Here is a 24,643-nt window from a genome sequence, read left to right as displayed (position 1 = left end):
CGCATCTACATGTACTATACCGACATTGGTACCTAGAAAACTATTTCACATCGCTATCTAAGAGATATTTGTCGCACGATTTGAGGGGTCCACGCAATAGTGGTTGTTATCTTTTCTTTTCGGGACCACATTTTGTTTTTATTTGTGTAGATGCAATCCATATTATTATTGGATTAATCCTATCAAAAAATATAGTCTTGGACAAGAACCATAATAAATAACAATAGTTACAAAATCATAGTGATATTAATAGTTCTTCGTTTATCATAATCAACTATAAATAAATCCCTTCAAATAACTTACTTTGCCTTAGTTTAGGAGAATCCATGTTGAGCTTATTCAATATTAAGTCCTTTGCTCATGTATTCATCATCACATAATTCGATATAATTACCAACACAAACCAAAATTATACACCGCACATGAACCCGGATAAGGTTTAGATATTTAATGAGACCTTACCTACATTTTCATAGTGATATCAGTCATCAGACAAGCCACCTTATCAGTAAATAAGGGTTTGAAAGGAAAAATGATAGAACCTTAAGCATTTCATACCAATGTGCTACATCTTTCTTAAAATAATTTGGGTTTACTCACAATCTATAATTTGGTAGACCACCTGAGAACCTCTCAGCCTATACAATACAAATACTACACTTGTTCTTCAACTTAAAGGACTCGTACATATCAACCCATCTTTTACCACAACAATGATCATACAAACTATACAAGAACAAAACTGACACATGTTTAGATCTAGTTGTCACGAGATGATTATTATTATTATTATCATCATCATCATCTAAGATTCTAGATATATGTTTGATCCAAGAAATTTAGATGGTAGATTACCGCAATTTCCTTTAACGATAGGAATATACGTTCGAGTGAAAAATCTAATTGATGGACCTTTGTTTCGACAATATATGAACAAAAGATGATGATTATTATTTTATTACTACATTATAACAGACAGACGTCCTTTCACCTCCTTTATTCTCTCCCTCTCTCTCATGACCCTAATATTAATATTAATTGCCCATTTCAATTCCACCGGCCCTCCGGCTTGTTTCTTAAGGATATCTTCAATTCAATCTTCAATGCTCGGGCGACATTTCATCCCTAGAAGAGGTCCTTCTGAGTTATATGCAATTAGAGTCAAAACATGGACAACCCTTGCAGGTGATCTATTAGTCATATGCATACACATTTTTGGTTAACTGGTAACTGTTAATTATTTCAAAATGTGTTTTTTTAATTTATCATGATCTTTTACTGAAGCCATGTGCAAATCTTTCATGTTTTATTTGGAACCATGAGTTGCTTCCATTGGATATATTGCTACTTGCTTTGATTGATCGTGATGATAATCCACATGCTTTGCGTATTGTGGTATGTAACTAGAAATTAGGTGTGCATGGTCGGTTTTGGGGTCACACGGAACCAAAAATAAAAAATTATGTTCTTCGGTCTTTGAAAACCGTTCGGTTTCGGGGTTTTTTTTATCACTTGTGCTTAAATTATTCTAGCTAAAAAATTCAACCCAAAGTAATTAATTCAGGCTTGAAACTATGGGCATAAATGATGTCATGCGTACCTGCGTACATACGTTGAACCCGTAAGTTTTTGGTTAGGTTTGGTTATGTCGCTTTAATCGGTTTTGGATTGCTTATTTTGGATTCATGCTAAAGTTAACTAGGAATGATTGGTTATGATTTTTAATTTTTGTTTAAAGTTAGTTAGGCTAAAACTATTATATTATAATGTTGCAGGTTAATTTACTTGAAAGGCAACAGCTTCAACAAAGAATAAAATTTTATGTTGCTAACCATGGTAAACCATAGCATTGGCTGCAAACTATAACTTTTAAATGTACTGAATTACAAAAGGCTCTTGGCAATCATTTGGCATGGAAGGAAAGGTGGAATCATGAAATAAAATTTTTTTTCCATATGTCATAATATTTTGTTTTTTCAGGTATCCAACGTTTTGGACGATATCGCAACACGTTTACTCCCAGTTATCTCTTTGATCATATATAGTCTTTTTGAAAACGATGTTGTCAAAGCAGCCAGTAGAATTTTGCGATTCTATTAAACTTTCATTCTTTAGTATCCTCTTAAATGTTATATTGGTCTGTGATATACTCGCGCATTTCTACCGGTATCTTCCCGCAAAATTCATTTCAATAGAATACATGGGACCTTTTTCCAGCGAGTCGAACTATATTGTTATCAGGGTCCACATGTAATATAAAACTTTTTGTCACGCCTAAAGTTAACTAATTTTATCAATGTCAGTTTATTATTATTTTTTTTTTTTGCTTTGGGATGATAGAACTTTACCAACAATTGCTTGCCAAAGCTTTAACTCATTATTTTGAAGCCAAGCTGATGCTGCTAGATGTCACTAATTTCTTGCTCAAGGTGATCTTGCCAATCAGTAGTCTTTCTACGGTCTCAATTTATTAATTCTTAGTCTTGATTCTTGTCAGGTCTAAAGCAAATATGGATCATCCTCTAAAGAAACTGTAAGCATCTCGTTAACCATATCGCTGTTTTATGTGATTATTATTGTGTTTATTAACATGTTTCTGTAGGCCTTTCAGAGGTCCACTACAAAAACAACCTTGGCACGAATGTCCAACTTGCTTGTGTCTACCATCTATGTTTTAAACCAAAAATTAGGCAAAAGGTATTCAATTTCACTTGTTCTGCACATAGTTTAGACTGAGCGGTTTTCTGATATTGGATCTAGGTATGTCATACAATTCGGTTCATAATGATATCGTGACATGGTTGGTAATTACTATATATATGTCTATTTTTTGTTTCTTATTTGTAGGGTGGGCTGAAGCGTTCTCAAATCCTCCAAATCTTAGGAGAAACGCATCTTCGTTGACCAATATGGAAGAGCTTGCTACAAAATTTCCTACAAATCCAGGTATAGTATTTATTAAATTAGAGATAAGCAAAAAAAATCAGATATATGTATGTGAAGTTTTTGGTTTCCTTTGGACAAAATGACAAAACAGGTCCTTTATGTTTTCATGATTTTTCAATAGTCGTCATTTAGAAACCTTAATGGCGGAAATCATGTTCTGTGTTTCCAAAATGTTGCACGTTACGTCCTTTTCCACTAACCCAGTTAGATTTTTTTGTAAACTCTCATCACATGGGATGAACGTGAGGGTAAAAACGTAATTTCCCCTCCCAGATCATTCCCCCCCCCCCCCCTTTTATAACACCCCCGTCTTTTCATTCTCATTTTTAATCCTTCATCTTCTTCACCTCTTTGTCTTCTCCGACGTTCATCTTCCACGATCATCATCATCGATCATCTATTCCATCTAAAAATGACCTGGGAAATACGCGAAACTGGGGAAGATTATGATGTTGACCTAATATACGGTAATGGCTTACTGAAATTACGATTTTTTTTCTTTGATAATTAGGGTTTTTTTGGGCATTTTACTTACAAAGTTATGGTATTTTGCAGCTAGTTATCCAAATATTTTTAGCTTAAAGATCCATCACGGTGGTCGATTGACTAGTCCTCCAAATCGCACATATGTAGGAGGTACTTTTAATTTCGTGGACCTGATTGACATTGACAGGTTCTCCATTCACGAAGTTAGTGAAATGATGAATGTGTTAGGGTATTCCACTGTTGTTATATCAATTTTTACATCCTGAGAAAGGATTAGATGATGGTCTTGAAGACCTGTGTAGCGACCAAGATGTGCTCAGGTTAGCTACACATGTGGAACATCATAAGCTCATTAATGTATATACTCAACATGGGGTTAAAGATATTAACGAGTTTTGGTCTTCACCTAAGCCAAAAAAAGGCATATCATTGTCTATTGAAGAAATTGATGAGCCTGGACCTTATGCTATTGTCCCTGTTATGCAGTCAAGTGGTGCTGGGAAGTCTATTGATTTTGGGCAGTCAAGTGGTGCTGGGAAGTCAATTGATTTTGGGCAGTCAAGTGGTGTTGGGAGTTCAATTGATTTTGGGCAGTCAAGTGGTGTTGGATTAGAGGTGGATGTTGGGTTAAAGGGTGATGATGTAGATGTTGGGCAACAGGTTGATAGTGGACTAGATGTTGATAGGCTAGATGTTGATTGTAGGGTAGAAGGTGATAGTGGACTAGATGTTGATGTAGATGTTGGGCAACAAGTTGTTGGGCCAGAGGGTGATTGTGAGCTAGATGTTGATATTGGGCCAGAGGTTGATGTTAGAGCAGATGTTGGGCTAGATGTTGATATTTGGCCAGAGGTTGATGTTAGTGCAGATGTTGGACCAGAGGGTGAAGGTGGGCTAGATGGTGATATTGGGCCAGATGGTGAGGATGAGGATGTTGTGCTACAGAGTGAGGTTGATAATGATATTGAGGGTGGGGTTGAGACTGATAGTGAGGGTGAAGATGATAGTGACTTTAAAGGTAATTTATGTGAGGATGATAGTGATAGTGACTGTGACTTCAATGTGAAAACAAAGGTTGTGCATAAGGGTGAGAATGATAGTGAAAGTGATTTTAGAGGTGATGAGTGCAAAATTACTGATGATCCTGAAGTTGATATGAGGGAGTACACTAATAATGTTGACTTAGAAGTGAAAGATAAGAACCCTGACCCTAAAGATATAAATATACAAGATGAAATTATAGACAATGACAAAATACCTAGTGGGTCAGAATCTGATGAGAATGAGACTGGTATTAGAAAACACCACTTGCATACTGTTAGAAGGGCAAATGCAAATAAGGATAAGGAATCTAGAGTCAACTTTTTCATAGGGCAAAAGTTTGGGACCAAGCAAGAAGTGAAGTTGTTGGTTAAAAGACATTCAGTTGAAAGTAGGAGGAAGCTGTTTTTTGCAAAGGATGATAAAGTCAGATTAAGGGTACAATGTGGTGGTAATTTACCAGATTTTGATATTGATGATCATGGAGTGCATATTGACAGTCAACCAAAAGCCAAAGGACATGTTGGTAAAACAAAGAGAAGTGAAGGGGGTTCTTTAGAAAAAGGGAAACAAAAGGTTGTGGTAGGTAAGACTAAGGGCCCTATGACCCAGACAAATTTCAATGTCCCTGGTCAATGTTAGTTTCGAAACCAAAAGGTGTTGAATCTTGGGTGTTGAGAAGATTAAATAATGAGCATAAATGCCTTCAAACAAGGAAAGTTAGTGCTTGCACATCCACCTTTTTATCTTATCAACTACTAGATCAAGTTCACTCCAACCCTGAAATACCTGTCAAATCTGTGCAAGAGCAATTTCAAAGACAATATGAACTAGGAATTTTCAGATTAAAAGCATACAGGGCTAGGGCTAAAGCCAAGAAAATGGTGTAAGGAGATTACACAACACAGTATGGTATGCTTAGGGATTATGTGCTTGAATTGAAAAAACAAAATCCATGTATCACTGTAAAAATTCAGGTTGAGGAGGGCACAGACACAAATCTACCAACTAGAAGGTTCAAAAGGATCTATGTTTGTTTTGGTGCTTTAAAGCAAGGGTTTAAGGCAATAGGGAGGGATCTACTGGGTCTAGATGGTGCATTCATGAAAGGACCATTCCCAGGTCAAATTTTATCTGCAGTTGGAGTTGACCCAAATAATGGAATCTACCCAGTTTCTTTTGCAGTTGTAGAGACAGAAAATCTCAGCTCTTGGACTTGGTTCCTAGAAAACTTAGGAGATGATCTGGATTTGGGTCCAAACTCATGTTTCACTTTCATGAGTGATAGGCAAAAGGTATGTTATTAATTTTGTGTTTGTTTTTAAGTCATAACTTTCTTGTACACTGCACTATATTTGGATTTAAGTTGTAACTTTCTTGAACAAGGCCTTCCTGTTATTGAAAATTTGTTTCCATGTGCTGAGCACAAATTTTGTGTAAGGCATATTCATGAGAACTTTAAAGCAACTTATAGAGGGAAGTTGTACAAAGATATGTTATATAAGTGTGCTCATGCAACAACAATTCCTGAATTTGAGACAACAATGGAAGAGTTGAAAGCATTCAACCCGGATGCCCACATGTGGTTGTCCAACATTCATCCTAAACACTGGTCTAAGTCACACTTCTCAGGTATGCACGTTATCTCTTTAATGTGTTAACTGTCATCTTTAGCTTTGTGTCATGTGTCAACTGTCATCTTTAATGTGTCAACTACTTTGATTTGTTCATAGGGAGGGCAGTGTCTGATATGTTGATTAACAACATGTGTGAAGTTTTTAATGGTAAGATTGTGGAAGGCAGAGATATGCCTATCATATCAGCACTTGAATACATAAGGGAATACTTAATGAGAAGGATAATGAATGTTTTGGAGGTTATAAACAAGAGTGAAGGGTTGCTTACACCCACTGCCACCACTGAGTTGCAAAACATCAGGACAAATGCAGCACATTATACTGTTCAGTGGAATGGGGGAGATCTATATCAGGTTAGTGGCAGACCAGGTAAGCAAAGAGTTGTTGACTTGGTTAAGAGGACATGTACATGCAGAAGGTAGGAGCTGACAGGTACACAATTGTCTATTGTATATCATTATGTAGTTAGTTGGGTAGTGTTTGAACTATGTTATATATACAATCCAGGTATTCCTTGTGAACATGTGGTGGCAGCAATTTGGAACAAGGCTCTTAATGGTGGAAGGGTTGGTGCAGTGGAAAGCTGGGTTAATCCAGTGCATAGAATGGACACATGGAGACAACTTTGTTCTTTCAAGATCAATCCAATCAATGGCAGGCCCTTATGGCCAAGGTCTCAAGTGCCTACAGCTCTTACTCCTCCCAAACATAACAAACAAGTTGGTAGACCAAAGAAGGCTAGGAAGAGATCAGCATTTGAGTTAGAGGACTTGACTCAAGGTGGTAAGTTGTCAGAGAAAGAAACCAAAGGAGCTTGTTCAAAGTGTGGCAATACAGGACACAACATAAGGACATGCAAGCAGGCAAGGTGATTGGTCTTCTGGAAGATTGGGCAGGATGTAAGGGTGATTTGTCTTTTGGAATATGTTTTAGTTTATGTATGTGTTAATGTATGTTTGGATGTTGGTAATTTGGTGTTTTGAACTTGGATTAATGACTTTAGGATGATAATTTGGTGTTTTGAATTTGGATATGTAATGACTGGTTGAATGGTAGATGTAATGACTTTATTCGAATGGTTTATGTAATGACTTTGGTAGTCTCTTTATTTTACTTTATGTAATCCCTTTCTAGTGAATGTCTTTGACTAATTGAGGTAATGACTTTGGTTGATGTTTTTTGACTTTATATTGCATTCACATAGTGGTTATTGCATTAAGCATGTCTAGTGCAGTCCCATTTTGGTTATATTTAATCAACATATGTCTAGTGCAGTCAAAGTTGGTTATTTAATGTCAACATATGTCTAGTGCAGTCAAAGTTGGTTATTTGCAGTCAAAATGTGTCTAGTGCAGTGTAAATGTGTAGTCAAAATTAACAATTGGAACCTGATTAACAACCAATACAACCTTAAAAGGGCAATAAACCTTAAAAAACTTACATTAGGATGGTGTCATTAGTCAACAACAACACTCAACAATAAAAGACAACACAAACACCTTATTAACCTAAACAAAAGCTACATTCATCTAGAACAAAAGTACATAGATTATGAAACATATTCAACTAGCAATCAACATCCTTTTCATTTTGCTTGCTTTGTATCCCAGATTCTTGTTGCTTCCTCAAGATTGTTCTTAGCTCTGAGAAGACCAGGTATGATGTCCATGCACCTTTGACACTTTTTATGGTCAAACCATCCAATAAATTTGCAATTTGAACCCTAATTTCAAGCAAAAACATATAATTACTCGTGTTAAGCACATTCACAGAACCCTAATTCAAGAAGAGAAATAGAAAGTTGTACCTGGACAGGGCATGAGTAGAACCGACGACCTGGATTTTTATCCGTCCAAGAGGTTTTAATCACGGCTTCTTTACCACACTCACAGAACACCATCATTCACGGCTCGTAATTCCCCCAATTTCCCCCAATTTGATAACGGCTGGTAACCCTAATTTCTAATCGAAGGAGGGAAAAGACGGGGGGGGTTATAAAAGGGGGGAAATGATGTGGGAGGGGAAATTACGTTTTTACTCTCACGTGCATCCCATGTGATGAGAGTTAACGAAAAAATCTAACTGGGTTAGTGGAAAAGGACGTAACGTGCAACATTTTGGAAACACAGAACATGATTTCCGCCATTAAGGTTTCTAAAGGACGACAATTGAAAAACCATGAAAACATAAAGGACTTGTTTTGCCATTTTGTCTTTCCTTTTAAGAGCCACTTAGGCCAACAAGCAGCTTGGCTTTGGATGAAAAGCTTTTTATGCAAACCTTATACAAGATATACTACTAATCTACTATACTACAATCTGTCACAATTGTTTGTTTCTTTTATAACCAAAATATGTTAAAAAAATTTCCTTGGTAAAAGGGTATTACTTTCATGTCCAAGAACAGCCCTATGGTGTAGTACGCTCAAGACGTCGAGAAGCTTCTATGCAGATCACAAAGATTACACGCCATATTCTGAAACATGTTACAAAGGAAATCTGGATTGGTTCTGATAATTGGGTCACAAGTTGTGGACCTAAAAATAGATTACCGAGAATCGGATGAAAGAATTACTTCTGTGTTCCCGTATAACATTGAAATCAAACCTCCAAAACAAGAAAATCTGGTTAGTTGGAAACGTCAACCAGAAGAAGATATGAAGATGATTCAGTTTTATGGTAGCATAAATAATATTAGTAAAGTGTTTGTTGCTCATGATCTCGACTGTGACGGTCTTGCTTCTATGGGTGTGGATGATACAATTGATCTTAGAAAATATATAGAAGAAATTGTGGCATCAGCTACTTTGTATCATCTGAGACATACTAAGAATCACGAGTGAGAAAATCCAATCTTATTTTTGTTCAACATATAGCATTTAAGTACAACAATTGTATATTTCTTCTAACAGTAGCAAATTTGCTAAAAGATAAGTTTAAGATTGCTGAAAGTTACTATTTTACATCGCTCTTTTGTAATTTACTTTTAAGTAATGATTATTAGGAGCATTGGTTTTAATTTATATAGAGTTTCTTCGCTTTAATAACATATTGGTTTGTGGTAGAGCTATAAATGTGTTGTCATTTAAACATAAAGTAAACTGATTTTATACTCGTATATATGTTACCCTGTAAGTGTTTACCTTTTTAATTTCATGCTATATTATTACAAATGAAAACTGCAATATCGACTGAGGATGTTTGTACAGAATTAAAATATATAAAGCTCTTCTGGTCTTACTCACTTTTAGGAATGCACTTAACAGTCGTGTTTGTTTAATATATTATTTTGACTGGTCAAAATGTTTGATGTTATTTGAATTTCATTTGAGGTGAGTAACAATAACAACTTTTGTTATGAACAAATTATGGATTGCAGTGAGGCAGCTCTACCACCAGTTGATAAGATCAGCATAGATGGTAATGATGAATTGTTGGTTCTACCATATGAAGTCGAGTTCTCTGCTTCTTCGGATGGTAACTATCTAATTTGATTCACTTCTTTTTTGACTGTTTTGAGTTAATTTTCGCTTCACCTAATAATCATTTATGCACATCTTCGTATAGTTGTAACATTTTTCTGTATGCAGAGCCCTCATAAATCAAATAGCTCTACAAAAACTTGTTATAAATATCAAGTTATCAACGGGACCAAAATGGGCTTTGGATATCCTCTGAATAGGTCAAAACCGTTTTTTCAGTAGCAAGTCTACATCATCACGTAGCAGGTCAACACCATTTGTAACCATAATCGTTTATCGAAACCGACGGGAACTCGATTACCGAACACCCGAATCCATCCGAAACAGACCCGTACAAATGGTACCCGACTAAAATAAAAAGGGATAAACAAACAGGTGTCAACTACCTCTATATTATGGTTATAACCAATGCTGACAACTTAACAGGTGTTTTGATGGTTGCTTAAGTTGGAAACATTTCTGCTAAAAAAGGAGATGAAAGAGAGGTCACCGGGTCTAATTACCGTCTCAATAGGAGTTGTAATTTGAGCTCTTTTGTCTTAATTGGGTTGCTTTGCTCTAGGGATGTAAAAGTCAAATAGGTAATAGCAGTTCCAGGAAAGCAGCAACAATCTCAATTTGCTTTAGGCATGTTACAACAATCTCAATTTTGGTTTAGCTATGTTAAAATACATAATTCTGGTTAATATATTATATTAAAATAAATTTCTTATTTTTTGATCGTAAACTATACTAGATATAAATTTTACTATATAAAGCACCAGTACCATGACGAACCGAATTCGCTTTGTGTCCCGCCGCAACGCGCGGGCTCTTTTACTAGTTATTATAAGCATGTAAAGAAATTGGTAACCAACTGATAATAGGACTTAAGAAGCCAACCAAACTCTTCCTGAGGTTATCAAAAACCGGTAACCCCATAAACTCTATTGCAAATACATCTTAATGATATTTTTTTCTAAGACAAATAATAATAGAAGCTCCCCCGTTTTCAACTAGTGACAAAGAATAATTAAACATAGAGGAATTTTTACAAACAATATTTGAAAACAAGACAATTCTTCTCATCATGTTCTTAAGACGTATTCATTCTTTTTAGGAATTAGGAAATGTAGTGCAAACATAATTGTATATGCCATATACGCTATCTTCTGAAATATTACGGCTACACCCACCAACTTTGGCTGCAAAATATTTTTCACACTCTTCACTTATCTTCTAAACTTGAGCTAGAGATATCTCATGCATCACGCATGTAGCCATTATAGCCTCTTCAGTTTCCTTGCCTATTATGCATCTTGAAACAAAAGTACCGAAACCCCAAACTTGCTAAGTAAAATAAATGTCTAAGTAAAATAGTTATATCATATATTTAAAGAAAAAGATACATTACCTCAAGTCCATCAACAATATTTGTAATCGCTAACTACAATTGATGTTGGGTACATTGTAGATGTGAGTTAGTTTGACAATTGGTGTTTGCAACCAACTTAATACATCCAACTGAAAATTTTTCATCTCATTGATTACGAATAGAAAACGTGACGGAAGTTGTCAACTTAAGTCTTGTATCAGTTGAATGTATAATTGTATAGTAGGTTGAAGACTATTCACAAGAATAACAAATTTCGAATTCCTTTGATGTGCTAGATTAGTGTAAGGCATTACAACGACAAATGGTTAACTTTCTGTAGTCATCAATGCACGTCGTAGATCCTTTGGTGAGAGCTTCTTTGGGGTTGTGGTAAAGTTCCAAAACTGAACTAAAGCATTATCATGATTTTGCAGGTTTAGGTTGATAAATAGACCTTTTATGTTATCTTGTAAGGCATGTTGAGCTGCAATATAACAATGATAAATTTAAAATAAAACACATGTAACACATTTAAAATCATAAGAATAATATTTAGAAGAAAACCAAACCTATCGATAAAGGTTGTTTGATGCTCCAAACACATACGGAAAGTGTTCAACTTCAGGTTCATGGTAAAAATGTGGTTCGATGAATAGCGCTTTGCGAAAGTCTGTCATCCTTGTTTGAGAAAGCTGTTTACAAAAGTTTGTCGTCCTGGTCTGGAAATTAAATCTTCCAGAGTCAAACGTGTAGATGATTAAAATTAGGTTCTGTCGAGTCTTAAGAACGAAACACAACTTCAAGAGTTTGAGGATTAAGGTCAACCTCAGGTGAGGTGTCGAAATTCGCTAACTCAAATGATTGAGACTCAAGCAAAATAGTATCTAGTGAATAAATCCCTACAGTGAAGAGGTCAGCCTCAGTTGAGGTGTCAATTTAGTCACGTCCTGGAAGCTGGAACCAGGATCGAAACCGTGACTGAAATTTTCAAATTCTTAGTCAGAAATGTTGAAAGTGGGATCTGAAGGGACCTCATCAGGATTGTTGATACAAGAACTAGAAGGGCCCTCATCGAAGGGCGGAGGCGGATCCAATATCCAATTCATAAATAGGGGAAAGGCCGCCCGTATGTGGAGGCGGATCCATGACGATGTAGGAGCTCTCGCCAGAAAATCAGTAGCGTAGGTTAGTGGTTCCAGGTTCGTGCGGTCCTTTGGGTGGTTGGCTGAAGTATCATGCGACAGAGATGATGAATGACGGTGTCGATTTTGATGAGTGACGGTGTTTTATACCGACCCAGTTTAGCGAATGGCTTTGAGTTATGATTTTGAGTTATGTTTAGCGAATTAATGGCTTTGATGAGCGACAGTGGCTTTGTACCGACCCATATAGGTATCAAATCAATGGCTTTTGATTGAACTATGGTTTTTGAGTTGTGTTTAGCGAATTAATGATTTGGTATTATATAACCACTATTTGTTTTTGTACCGACCTAGTTTAGCCGACCAAAATTTTGCCTCCCGTACTTAAAATTTCTGTATTCGCCATTGTCGAAGAGATTGGCCATCCTACACATGCATAGATAATAAAACCATACATAACAACAAATGCATAAAAATTGTCAGTAAACCACAAACTGCAATAAAAAGCCAAAGGTGAAAGAACTTTTGTAAAAAGCATATATACAAAATCAAGTAGTAAACACATACTGAAATATAGAGGGTGTTTGGGATTGCTTCTTTAAAATGCTTTTAGGCAAAATGTTCAAAATGCCCTTCCGGGTGTTTGGGATTGCTTCTTTAAAATGCTTTTAGATGCTTTTGAAGGGGCGTTTTGGACATTTTGCCTACCCAAAAAGCAAAAAGCATTTTAAAGAGCAATCCAAAAAAACCAAAATTGAAAGAACTTTTAGTGAAAAGGATATCCAAAATCAAATGGTAAGTATATCTAAAATCGATTCAAATGAAGATAATATATGTAGTAGCTGTGTTTATTCAAGCCTCCAAACAAAAATGCCAAAGTGAAAGAACTTTTGTAAAAAGCATATAAACAATCAAGTAGCAAACTCAAAGTAAAAAATCTGAAAGTGAAAGAACTTTTTGGGAAATGGATATCCAAAATCAAGTAGTAAGTATATCTCAAACCGGTTCAAATGAAGATAATATCTATAGTGGTTGTTTTCATTCAAGCCTCCAAACAAAAAGATAATGTGAAAGAACTGTTGTAAAAAGCATAAATGAAATAAAAATCCGAAACTCGAAAAACTTTTTGTGAAAAGGATGTCCAAAATCAAGTAGTAAACACAAACTGAAATAAAAATATGAAATTGAAGGGACTTGTTGTAGAAAGTATATCTAAAATCGGTTTAAATATTGATAATTTGTGTAGTGGTTGTTTTTATTGTAGCCTCCAAACAATATTCACACATAAAACCAATGAAATGTACAAATGATAAACATGCACCTAACCTTGTAAGTAGCATAAGTTAGAAACCCTAGGGAGGATCGCTCGAGCAATTTACAATGGCTCCGCCATGGTCATGTATAGCTGTAATGTAAAAAATAAATTAGGGTTTTACAACGACTGGGTATGTATAGTGAGTTTCTGACAGTCAATTGCCCTAATCCAAGCCCAAACCCAAGCTTCTTTTTACTGCCCAAGCCCAAGTAACTGGTTTTCTGTTTTATGTTTTTTCATGATAGTTAACATATTGTAAGGGGTTTACTAATCCATGGTCTAATTATGTTTACCATTAGTCAACCATTATTAAATCCGTTTAATAAACAAACTTCTCTATACCTTTGTTTTTAAAAATCTATCGTCCAACTATATGCCACAAGTGCCTTATTCAAAACTACTTAGCAAGTACTTGGTCATGTATAATACGAATATCACATAATTTGGTGTGGTTCTTAAACAAACCAAAAATACATGCACCAAACATGAATCCCTATGTGGTTAAGACATGTTTTCTTAGGTAGACCGGTAATCGAACCCACCACCTTCTTGGTTCACTCGTCATGTTAATTTCAAAAACTAAAAGACACCATAAATAATTAAAACCATAAAGATATAATAAGTTAAAACATTACACGAAACTAATTTATCTATTAATGTGGATTTGAAATTTAAAAAAAAAATAAGTGACGTGAAGTAGTTAAAAAACGAGTATATGAGATTTTAAAGGTTAAAATTAAAATATGATCTAATCATCCACCTTGGGCATGGGGTATACACCAGGAAGCGTCAGGGATGCTGAGGAGGAGCCCATGAGACCATTGGACCCCCCCCTATAGGTGATCAAATCGGGTTGGTCAAAGGAACCGGAACCGGTTCAGAACCGGTTCCATTAGTCAACATCACTGTTTAAACCGGTTTCATGGTCGAACCGGTTAGGGAACCGAACCGGTTCCCCAACCCTCGGACCCGGAACCGGTGGAACCAGTTCTGACCGGTTCCTAAACCGGTTCTTACACTGTAACCGGTTCCAACCGGTTACAGTGTAAAATATTATTTTTTTTTTCGTTTTTCGTTTCCGCTGCTTGTGTAGGTGATGATTTGTGTTCTTCTGATTTCTGAAGAGGCTCATGCTACTTTTGTTGTTCACCCACAGAGCAATGGTAAACAACATATTGAACTTAATGCTATGAGTGTCAGCGTGTTTGAATTGATTAGTCTGTATCGTGTATCGTGTAATGGTGAACTTAAATCTGTATCGTGTTACATTTGTTGAGTTTGCTATGTATTATAGTCTTTTGGCTTACGCAAGTCAAATGCTGAATTATAATCAAGAGTGGTGTTATGCGATTCGTATTTGTATAACATGTTAAATAAAAAAAACAATTAACATAAAATTCATTTTATTTACTTTAAGAAGTTCAAAAAAAAAGGTTACATGTTTTAAAATATTCAAAAACAAACTAACAAAACATTAAACTTATAAATATAAAGTTGTGACATATTATTTCTATAAAAGCCTTCTTGTTCGTCGTAATTATTGAGTGGCGACTTATTCATCAGAATTACTTGTAGAAACGCCTTCTTGTTCGTCGTGCACTCGAACATCAAGTGGTGTTTCGTCTTCCAGAGTGGTCACGTGTTGAACACGATCGATTGAGTCCAAGTGATCCTTCAAGCAAATGCACATCTCCACCGACTCCGAATTCAGTCTTGTTCTTCTCACCGATATTACCCTGCCACTAAGAGAAAAAGCAGATTCCGAAGCTACCGTAGAAGCTTGGGCGGTTAGTAAATCACGGGCCATGGTGGCAAGAATCGGAAACTCGGTTTCCTTTACCTTCCACCAAGCCAAAACATCAAAAGTGCCATATTCCTCTTCGGATAAACCGGTAGAGAAATCATATGCACTATACCTTCCTAGTTCGCTTGAAGGGGTGTTACCCCTTTGTTTTTTAGTCGTTACGTTGCGAACGATGTTCATAAGGCTAATCATGGGGTCTCGTACTCTAGGAGCACTTGAACTTGATGAAGACCCCCCCGGCGTAGGCATGTGTATGTTTGACCCATATTTATTTATATAAAAGTCATACATAAATTTAAAATTCAAGTTAAAATCATTTTGTGCCTCTGTTGAAAAGTTTGGGTCAACTTCATGCATATCTAAGGCTGAAAAAATTTCGTCTATCACACATTCAACCCCCGTAACATTTAACATTGGGTTTAAAGCGGCGGCGCAAGTAAAAATCGGTGGCAATTCAAGAAAGTATTTTTTTAATTTAAACTTCATTGGTAATATGATGTTTGAAAACATTGGACTTTTATTTTCAAATTCTTTAAGATTGTTAACGATTAAAAATAACTCCGAAAGAACCAAGGGACTTGTCGGATAATACGTTCCCGATAGTTTCGTAGTTGATGTTTTAAAAACTTCAAGAAAAGTCGATAAGTCATTGATAATTTCCCATTTCTCATTTGAAAAGGGGATTGCCAAATCATTCTCGGCAAGACTAGAATGAAACATTTGTAAAGTGTCTCTTTGTTTCAAAGCACTTTGAAACATTATGCAAGTGGAATTCCATCGATGAGGTACATCCCAATTAGCTCCCAAAGCTTTTCTTCCCGTATCTTTACAAAATTTTCTATAATCCATTTGTCTTTTTTTACTTTTCTTAAAAACTTCATGTAGCATTACTCTAAAATCGTTTATAACCGATGTAACCTCATCCGAAGCAAGTCCGTCTTGCACGATTAAATTAATGATATGTGCAACACACCTTGAGTGAAAAAATACACCATTGCAAATCGGCGTATATTTTAATTTTAATTTATCAACCGCCGATGTATTATTCGACGCGTTATCAAATGCAATTGAAAATATTTTATTTTCTAGTTTATAAGTTTTTATAACATAATCTAAAATTTCAAACAAATTATCTCCCGTATGTGGATACTCAAAGAGTTCGAAAGCAATGGTGCGTTTCATCATTTCCCACGATGACGGGTCTACCCAATGAGCGGTGACACAAAGATAAGATTCGGGTAGACCATGTGGAGCCGACCAAACATCAGTAGTTAAGTTTATTCCCGTATTTATATTTTCAAAATATGCAATTAGTACCTCTTTGGCCTTCTTCCACAATTTTAAACAATAACGTTTAAGAGTATGACGACTTACGTGAGTGTATTGTGGTTGAAGCGTATCTCGAATCATGGCGGTTAAGCGAGGGTTGTCGAAGTGGCTAAACGGCAAAGCTTCTTGAATCACAAACTTCGCCATACGATCTTGAACTCGATCAATTTGGTATGTAAATATTCCGCCTTCACTATCCATTTGCGTTTGTTGCGACTCGACGTTCTGTTTCAACGCCCTGCAATACGGTCTTTCGATGTGTTTCTTCAAATTTGAATTCGAAAGTGGGTTTAAATAAATCCCACAAAACTTGCACCGAGCCTTCAATGAATGGTCACTCAATTCAACCAAATCCCAATTGCACCAAATCTCTTGATTACGATTATGAGGTACAATACGAACGAAACTTGGTCCGGCGGTGGAACCTTGACCAACCGATGATTGTGAGGCAGCCATAACAACAAATATGAATATAGAAGAAGAGAAAACAAGAGATTAGAGAACTCAGAACGTTGTAATAGCGTTTTTTTGTATTTTTTTGCGTTCGGGTTTGCGTTTTGAGTGTTGTGATGAACCCATTACACTAAATACCTATTTATACTAGAAGTGGGGTGTTTGGGGAGCCAAAAAACGGCCATTTTTGACCCCAACGGTCAAAAAACGGCCATAAAACCGTTTCCCAACGGCTAGAACCACTCCAACGGCTATAACCGGTTCGGAACCGGTTCCGGTTCGGTTCCGGTTCCTACCCGGTCCACCTCCAAACATGTCAAACCGGTCCCGGATCGTCGGGTTGAAACGGAACCGAACCGGTTCCTACGAAAAACGGGTAGGAACCGGTTCGGTTCCGGTTCGGTTCCGCCGAACCGGTTCCAGGAACCGGTTTTGTTGTCCACCTCTACCCCCCCCCCCTTTTCAGGGGTGCAAACAAGCACCCTCGTACCGATAATTCACCTGTTCCTTCAATCAACTATTTTTCTTTTTTTTTTTCATTTCTTTAACCATTTTTTTGGTTTTTAAACGATATAAATAAATGAAATGATTTAAAATGAAGTATAACATGGGTTAAATGGTGTGATTGAATGATAGAAGAAAAGCTAAAATAACGCTAATAGAACAATGAAGAATGATCAAGAAGGGTGCATAACATATACCCTTAGGCATTTCATACCATTGTGTTACATTTTTCTTGAAATAATTTGGATTTACTCCCAATTTATATATGTGTGGACCACTCACCACCTCAATAACCTCCCATGCACATTATAAATACTTTAGTTTAAAAGGCTCATACACATCAACCCATCTTTTACCACAACAATGATCATACAAACTATACAAGAACCAAATGGGAATAAATCACTCAACCCTATTGGCACATGTTAAGATCACGGATTTCATCTCTTCTTTCCCCATCGATGTCTCTACGATCACCTGTCACAATGACAACAAACTTAAGACGTTTACTACATTTTTTAAGGTCTACAACTTTAAACTTCCACACTTCCGCAAGAACCTTAATTTTTCTTATAATTGTTCACCGGTCCCACCAATGTAGTGCTAACCAATGCGACCGGGTTTCAAAATCGATGCCTTTGATAAAAGGCCTTAAAGGTTACAAGCAACTTATTAATACCTCTTGTACTTTGTTTCCTGCTCGTGCAAGCAATTTATACTCGTTCTCAACCGCGGACGCCATATAAACCTACACATAATTCATAATACGTCATTTAATATGAAATCCAAACATTTTAGGATCACTAAATGCCAAAACAATATAAAGAAAGCTACCTGAAATGTTGGGGCCAAACCCGGGCTCAAGAAAAACCGACCTTTCTTTACTTGGTCAACTCCGTTGTATTGTTGCAGTTCTTTCACAAGTGATTCAACTTCGGCCCACTATACAAGTTATATGCGGTATGCGATATTCATCAAAAGTTATTTGTGCATTGTAATATGATATAAAGAAATTGTAAAGATAAAAACCTCCTCACTGAGTTGGGCTGCTTCTAATCTACCACCCAAGTTAGCTTGATCACCAACAACAGCCTCTAAAGTCTCGATCAACGGATCTGGCTGTCACGAGATTATCATTATTATTAGGGTTTTGTTATTATCTTATGTTGTAGATATATGTTTGATCCAAGAAATATAAATGGTAGATTACCGTAATTTCCTTTAACGATAGGAATATACGTTCGAGTGAAAAATCTAATTGATGGACCTTTGCTTCGACAATCTATGAACAACAGATAATTATTGTTAATGTAATTATTGAGCATGTAAAGAAATTTAGAACACGTTCATTATGAAAAATGTTATTATTAATGAATACAACGCGCAAGGTACCTGCCCGATTTTAAAATGCGATATGATGTCCAAAGTATCATCCCACGACACCTCGGTCTGGTGAATCAATGCAGGTACTCCTTCAACCTACCAGAGCAAAACCATGGGTCAGAAAGGCAAGTGAAAAGACAAGTTAACCCTTATCAAAACAAGCATTACTTTTTAAGGCTTGTTAAGGACAATAATGTTTGTTTTTGGCTAGAAATGAAGACTTTTGGTCGAAAAATAAATAACTTTTGTAGTAAACGAAACAGAAATACCTCAACGAAAATACCATAATAAGTAATCTTTTTTATACAACACTTCACAACATCTCCAACATTAAGCTTTGCCTGTACAAGTAAAGTAAAATACGAGCTTAAATTATATTATAGTTTCATAGAAAGAATTCAAGAAACAAAAAAGAATCTCACCATGAGACTTTTCTTTCTCTCAATCGATTCATCCTTCTCTTTCGGTTTTCCAGAAAATATTAATTTGTTTGTCTCTCTATCCGCCAAGACCACGTTCACCTTTACCTTCTGCAACAAGAGTATCATAACAATTTTTGTTATTATAAGTTTAATAAACTTTTAGCAATTTAAGCAAGCATCTTTGTTGATTCAAACCTGACCAACAAATGATGACAAGTATTTGAGTTTTTCATGGTCATAAATTGCAAGAAGGTCCTCAAGTTTCATATCAGGTGATATTTCACCCTCGAACTTTTTAATATCTACGGTTGACTCGGGAGTTGACTTGCTTGTTGCATCATAGCCTCCAACAACACCAAGACTTTGTCTATACAATGCAGGATCCAACCCTTTCTTTCTCAACCAAGACTCGAAAGCTAAATACTTCCACTTGGTGGCAAGATTTCGGTAAGGCAAAAACCCGATCAGAGAACCAAAAGACGCCTACACAAAAAGGGCAAAACGGTAAAATCACCAAAAGGGGAATCCCCAACATAAAAAGATTCAAACTTTATTATCAACACTTACAACAAACCCCCGAGTGCTAGAGTTTATGAGTTCCACTTCTTCCCTTCCTTCTGTTTTCAACAAATCTTGAGCTCGTTTCCAGTCGGTATCTTCACGACTCTATAGAATGAAATGTTTGTGAGAACTAGCAGAGAATAAAGGGTAATATGTCATTTGACCGTATCAGAAAATCAGTCATGCACCTTCAAAAGTGGTGTTGTGGGTAAATTTTCAACGTCAATAGCATTGTCATAAGGTTTTGGACTTGGTGGGCTTGAAATCGGTTTCTCAATCTTTGGCGTATCTTTGACAGGTTGATCTAATCTATTATATCACATCAACGATCAAGAAGTCAAACAAAAGAAACGTCGACTGTTCATAATGCAATCGATGCCTGTTTGATCACAATTAACATAACGCAGAATGGCTTAAAGTACCTTTTAGGCGGTCCTCTCAAGGTGGCTGCTATATCAGGATCAGAACCTGACTCGGTTTGCTCAGAAGGCTGAGATCCTTGAGAAAGAACAAATATGTGAAGATGTAATAGCATGTATACGAAAATAAAACAGCATTACACAGCTTAAATTGCCATAGATGAGAATTCTTGTTTGTTGACCATTCAAGAAAAGTCTTGCTTTGGACAACACGGGTCAAACAGGTTGGGTAACAGGTCAAAATGGGATCAGTTGAAATGGGTCATTTTCTAGTACGGGTCAAACTAACCTGAAACTCTTGTTGTCCACTTTTTACATCTTATTATGAATAAATCTTGCGTTGATTATGACTGCAAAATAAAACTTTTAAGACACTAATAATCAATATCTTTGAATAAAAGCGATTTTTGAAGGTTCTATGCATTAAGAAAATAAAATTTGGGTGGCTTCCAACCTGTTTGACTCATTCCTCTTTTAGCTACTTTTCTTAATTTGGCCCGTTTGGGATTAAAACACATCTCAAGTCAACTTAGTTATTACTAAATGGTCAAAACTACAACTATATAATAAATCGCCGGCATTACCAGTTAAATTATCATCCTCGTGACCATTCTCTTGTAACTTCAAAGCATCCTCATTTTCCCTTGACTCATTTTGATCTCTAGAATCTTGATTCACCGCAATACCAGGCTTTTGTAGGAGAAAAAAATCTGTTTGGATTTCACTTTGACTTACACTATCATCATCCACAACTTTTGTTTCTTCTTTTTGCAAGAGTGGTTCGGTCCCGGGCTTTTGCAGGAGTGAAACAACTGTTTGGATTTCATTTTGATTTTGACTTTGACTTTCACTATCATCATCCACAACTTCTGTTTCTTCTTGTTGCAAAACTGGTGCTACCCCAGGCTTTTGCAGGAGTGAAACATCTGTTTGGATTTCACTTTGACTTTGACTATCATCATCCACAACTTCGGTTTCTTCTTTTTGCACAAATGGTGCAGGCTTCCTCACCATTGTCATATCAGTAAACCGTTCTTCCTCTTCTTTATTAACTTTATACGAAAAATTTGATCTCGGTTTCATTGAGGTCAAACCATCATCTTCATTAAAAGTAGTTGGTTTCCTTAATTCAACATTCGGCACACTTGGCACGGGATTACTGGGAGTCTTTGCCAAGGGCTGATTTGGTCTTTTTACTTCGGGTGGTGCTACTGGTTTATCATTTGTTTCAAATTTGACTCCTTTTTTGGGTACGGGCCGGGTCAAGTTTAGCCCATCAGATGAATTGTTTGTTTCAAATTTGACCCCATTCTTGGGTACGGGCCGGGTCAAGTTTAGCCCATCAGATGAATTGTTTGTTTCAAATTTGACCCCCTTCTTGGATACGGGCCGGGACAAATTCAGCCCGTCAAGTGAATCATTGGGCTTTTTTCTAATATCTGATACATCAAATGGGACCTCCTCTATATCATTAAATGCTTTAAGACCTTTCTTATTGTATAACTTCTCGATCTCCAAGTAAGACATTTCTGGATTTGTTTTTCTACCGATTATCTGCACAAAAACCAGAATTATGGACAAAATCTGTGGAAGTTAGTCATGTTGTGAGAGTAAAGTTTTAATCTTTTCTCAATTTGCAAAAAGGGTTTGTTTACAACGGAAAGACAGGTATGATGGTTTGAAACATCAATAACTCCTCTATATCATTCGGTGTTTAGGTTAACAAATAATATCGGCTAGATTATAACATGCATCACTTTACATGGTCCATTTTTCTTAACACTAAAAAAAAAGAAATGAGTGACAATGTGGTTTAATTCCAAGATTAATTAGCATGACAAGTGTACTTATCATGCAAGGGTTCGAATAGTACCTAAATCAAACTAGCCTTAAGATTCTACTTCTATTTTAAGGATTCAACAAAAGAATGTCAAAAAACTAATCACTTACAATAAAAATGTTATCTTTTTATCTTATCTTATCTTATCAGAATCAGCTACACCAATTTCCCAATTTCAACAAATTCTACTTTTGCTTTCAAAATCCAACTAAAATGTCAAGAAACCAACCCCTTAACTTCAAAATTATCCTAAAAATCAAAACTTTGACCAAAACTCAAATCAAATCCACCTCAAATTCTTCAAGAATCCCAGTCCCACTATCAAAATTCAACTAAAATCTCATACAATTGTCAAAAAGACTCAACCTTTTCTACATATTATCTGTTTACTTTCACCAATAAATGCACAACTTCAAATAAAACAACTATATAGAGAGAGAAATGGACCTTAGCAAGAGTAAGTTTAGGGTCTTCACCAATCAACCTCCCAAATTTAAGCTCCATTAGGTCATAACTGTCAAAATTAGGCTCATCTTTAGCAGCAAAGGCTGCAAATTTCCTGAGCCTTTTGTGATTGAAAGGAAGACTTGTATAAAATTTGGGATTTTTGTAACATGGGATAGAGAACCTGAATTTAGAAGTGGTACTTGTGGTGGTGGTGGTTAGGGATAAAGACTCCATTTTTATTATCAAGAAAATGGTTTCACACTCATCAGATAAGCCCTTGAAGATCAGTGTGTTTGTGTGTGAGGAAGTGAGGTTTATCCGTTTCTCTGTTATGGGTGTTTCTTGGTTGTTATTATTGGTGCTCAGTGGTGACGAGGATGCTAAAGTTTCAAAGTACCACAAGGGTTTAAATGGTAATAGTTAAAACTTCAAGTCTTGATTTGTAAATTTTGTGGATTATAAAACAATTATTCAAATCATTTAGTTTTTTCTAGAGTGTTTGGAAGTTAGTACTTTTAATTTTTTGAGTGAGTCTCTCTTGTAATTGTAATGTCAACTGTTTGATATTAACTTTGATATTTCAAGTCTGACATATGATAAAGAGAAAATTCATCACTATAGATAAATTTTTTGTATCAGGTTTCGAACCTGATATCATAATAGATATCTAAGCATTAACCTTCACTACATGTTATCTAGTCGGTACACATGTACACAAACTAAAAACTAGCAAAGCGTGTTTCTGTCTTATCACTTCAATTTAACTAAACGAAAGAAGAAGGATAATTAAACACACGCACACCCATCGAAATGCACACAACATTAAGAAATTAAAACACAATTGCCATAAACTAAATCATATTGATCATAAATTATGCACTGGATCCTTAATCCACATGAACTAAACACACTATGAACTAAATCATATGGTCAAGTTATTCTACAAATGGAAACAAAAATGAGAATGATTTGTAGCAACACAAAAAAAACTTATCAATTTTATTTTTTTTTAAATCATAACTCAATATTTAATATGAAACAAAAAAAAGTAAAAACTCAAAAATATATTCACCGTCTTTCTCGTTCTCAAAGAAAAAATGGTGAGTGAAAAAGATCATTGTGTCTTTTTTCCTTTACATCGTGTCTTTTTTTCTTGATATTGTGTTATATTTTGCAATCTATTGTGTCTTTTTTTAGTTATAATTGTGTCATTCGTTCATTTTGTCTTTTCATCGATTTTTTTAACGGGAATAACGGGGAAACATTTTAGTTTTTAAAAATTTTTCGTTTTCTATTTATATTTTGAGTTATGATTCTTTATAATTTTTTTGAAATTATTTTTAAGAGGTTTTGTGTATAGTCACAAATCCTTTTTAAACTTTTCATTTTTGTCTCCCTTTGTATTTTAGTTTTTAGCTTTACCCCTAAATCATAATATGTCTAGCATCATGAACTAAAACACAATATGTCGGTTTTCTCTCTTGCATTGTAACATCTCGGATTTTCGTATTTGTATTCGCTTATGTTTAACCCGACTCGGGATTGTAATTCGGATCTTTCGTATTAATGAAATATTGCGTTTATTAGTATTTAACCTTGTCTAACTTAATTTATATCATCGTAACTTTTAAACTCGTCAAACAACTATTAAAGACACCTAAAATTGTTTAAAATTACTAAAAAATTCATTTTTAACTCATTTATTCGTTTTCAATGAAAATCATTTCTATTTTAACCCAACTCACGAAAATTAAACCCCAAGATAAGTCGTTTGATGTTGTAACTTGTCCAACTTCTTTTCCTCGTCTCAAGGTCAACAAGCTAACATAAATCATTATAAATATATCGTTCCATAGGGCATTATTTGTTGAAAATAATAAAAAAGTAGATAGTGCGGTAAGTATACTATATATACTGAATTAAATTTAAGGGTGTTTTGGGATTCCTTATTTAATTGAAAAAGGACATCTTGTTAAAAGTCCTTATTAACTTATGGATTTTATAAAAAAAGTTTTTAAAAAAATGTTTGGATTAGCTTATGTGTTGGAGAAAACCAAAATGACTAAAAAGGACATTCTT

At 35.5% G+C, this 24,643-nt stretch overlaps 1 protein-coding gene across 2 annotated transcripts; it reads right to left on the bottom strand.

Annotated features, from left to right (window-relative positions):
- Nucleotides 1-17,663: 17,663 nt before the first annotated feature.
- On the bottom strand, nt 17,664-22,937 carry LOC143619366 (uncharacterized). 2 transcript variants are annotated; one of them, XM_077091316.1, is made up of 15 exons: nt 22,565-22,937; nt 21,183-21,831; nt 20,862-20,966; nt 20,281-20,356; nt 20,047-20,167; nt 19,865-19,963; nt 19,493-19,780; nt 19,298-19,405; nt 19,145-19,216; nt 18,885-18,971; nt 18,703-18,774; nt 18,522-18,611; nt 18,327-18,434; nt 18,172-18,240; nt 17,665-17,969 (listed from the first exon to the last, which is right to left on the bottom strand). In XM_077091316.1, the coding sequence occupies exons 1-15, from the start codon at nt 22,796-22,798 to the stop codon at nt 17,895-17,897; spliced, it is 2,253 nt and encodes a 750-aa protein (XP_076947431.1). In that variant the 5' UTR covers nt 22,799-22,937; the 3' UTR covers nt 17,665-17,894. The 2 variants fall into 2 exon arrangements, with proteins under 2 accessions (XP_076947430.1, XP_076947431.1); XM_077091315.1 differs by having other exon boundaries at nt 17,664-17,969; nt 20,862-21,831.
- Nucleotides 22,938-24,643: the final 1,706 nt, after the last annotated feature.

This window comes from Bidens hawaiensis, unplaced genomic scaffold (assembly GCF_021521415.1).
Source record: "Bidens hawaiensis isolate Kalapana, Puna unplaced genomic scaffold, B.hawaiensis_p1.1 tig00002423_1, whole genome shotgun sequence".
Classification (NCBI taxonomy): Eukaryota; Viridiplantae; Streptophyta; class Magnoliopsida; order Asterales; family Asteraceae; genus Bidens; species Bidens hawaiensis.
This window is presented reverse-complemented; position numbering and strand designations above follow the sequence as displayed.

Bases quoted from the DNA above. Each gene is read 5' to 3' on its own strand.
- LOC143619366 (XM_077091315.1), bottom strand. From the start codon at position 22,798: ATGGAGTCTTTATCCCTAACCACCACCACCACAAGTACCACTTCTAAA. The intron at 21,832-22,564 runs GTCCATTTCTCT...GTTTTTGTGCAG, and splicing joins CTAAACTTACTCTTGCTAAG to ATAATCGGTAGAAAAACAAA. The intron at 18,435-18,521 runs GTTTTTATCTTT...TAACTTGTATAG, and splicing joins CAGCCCAACTCAGTGAGGAG to TGGGCCGAAGTTGAATCACT.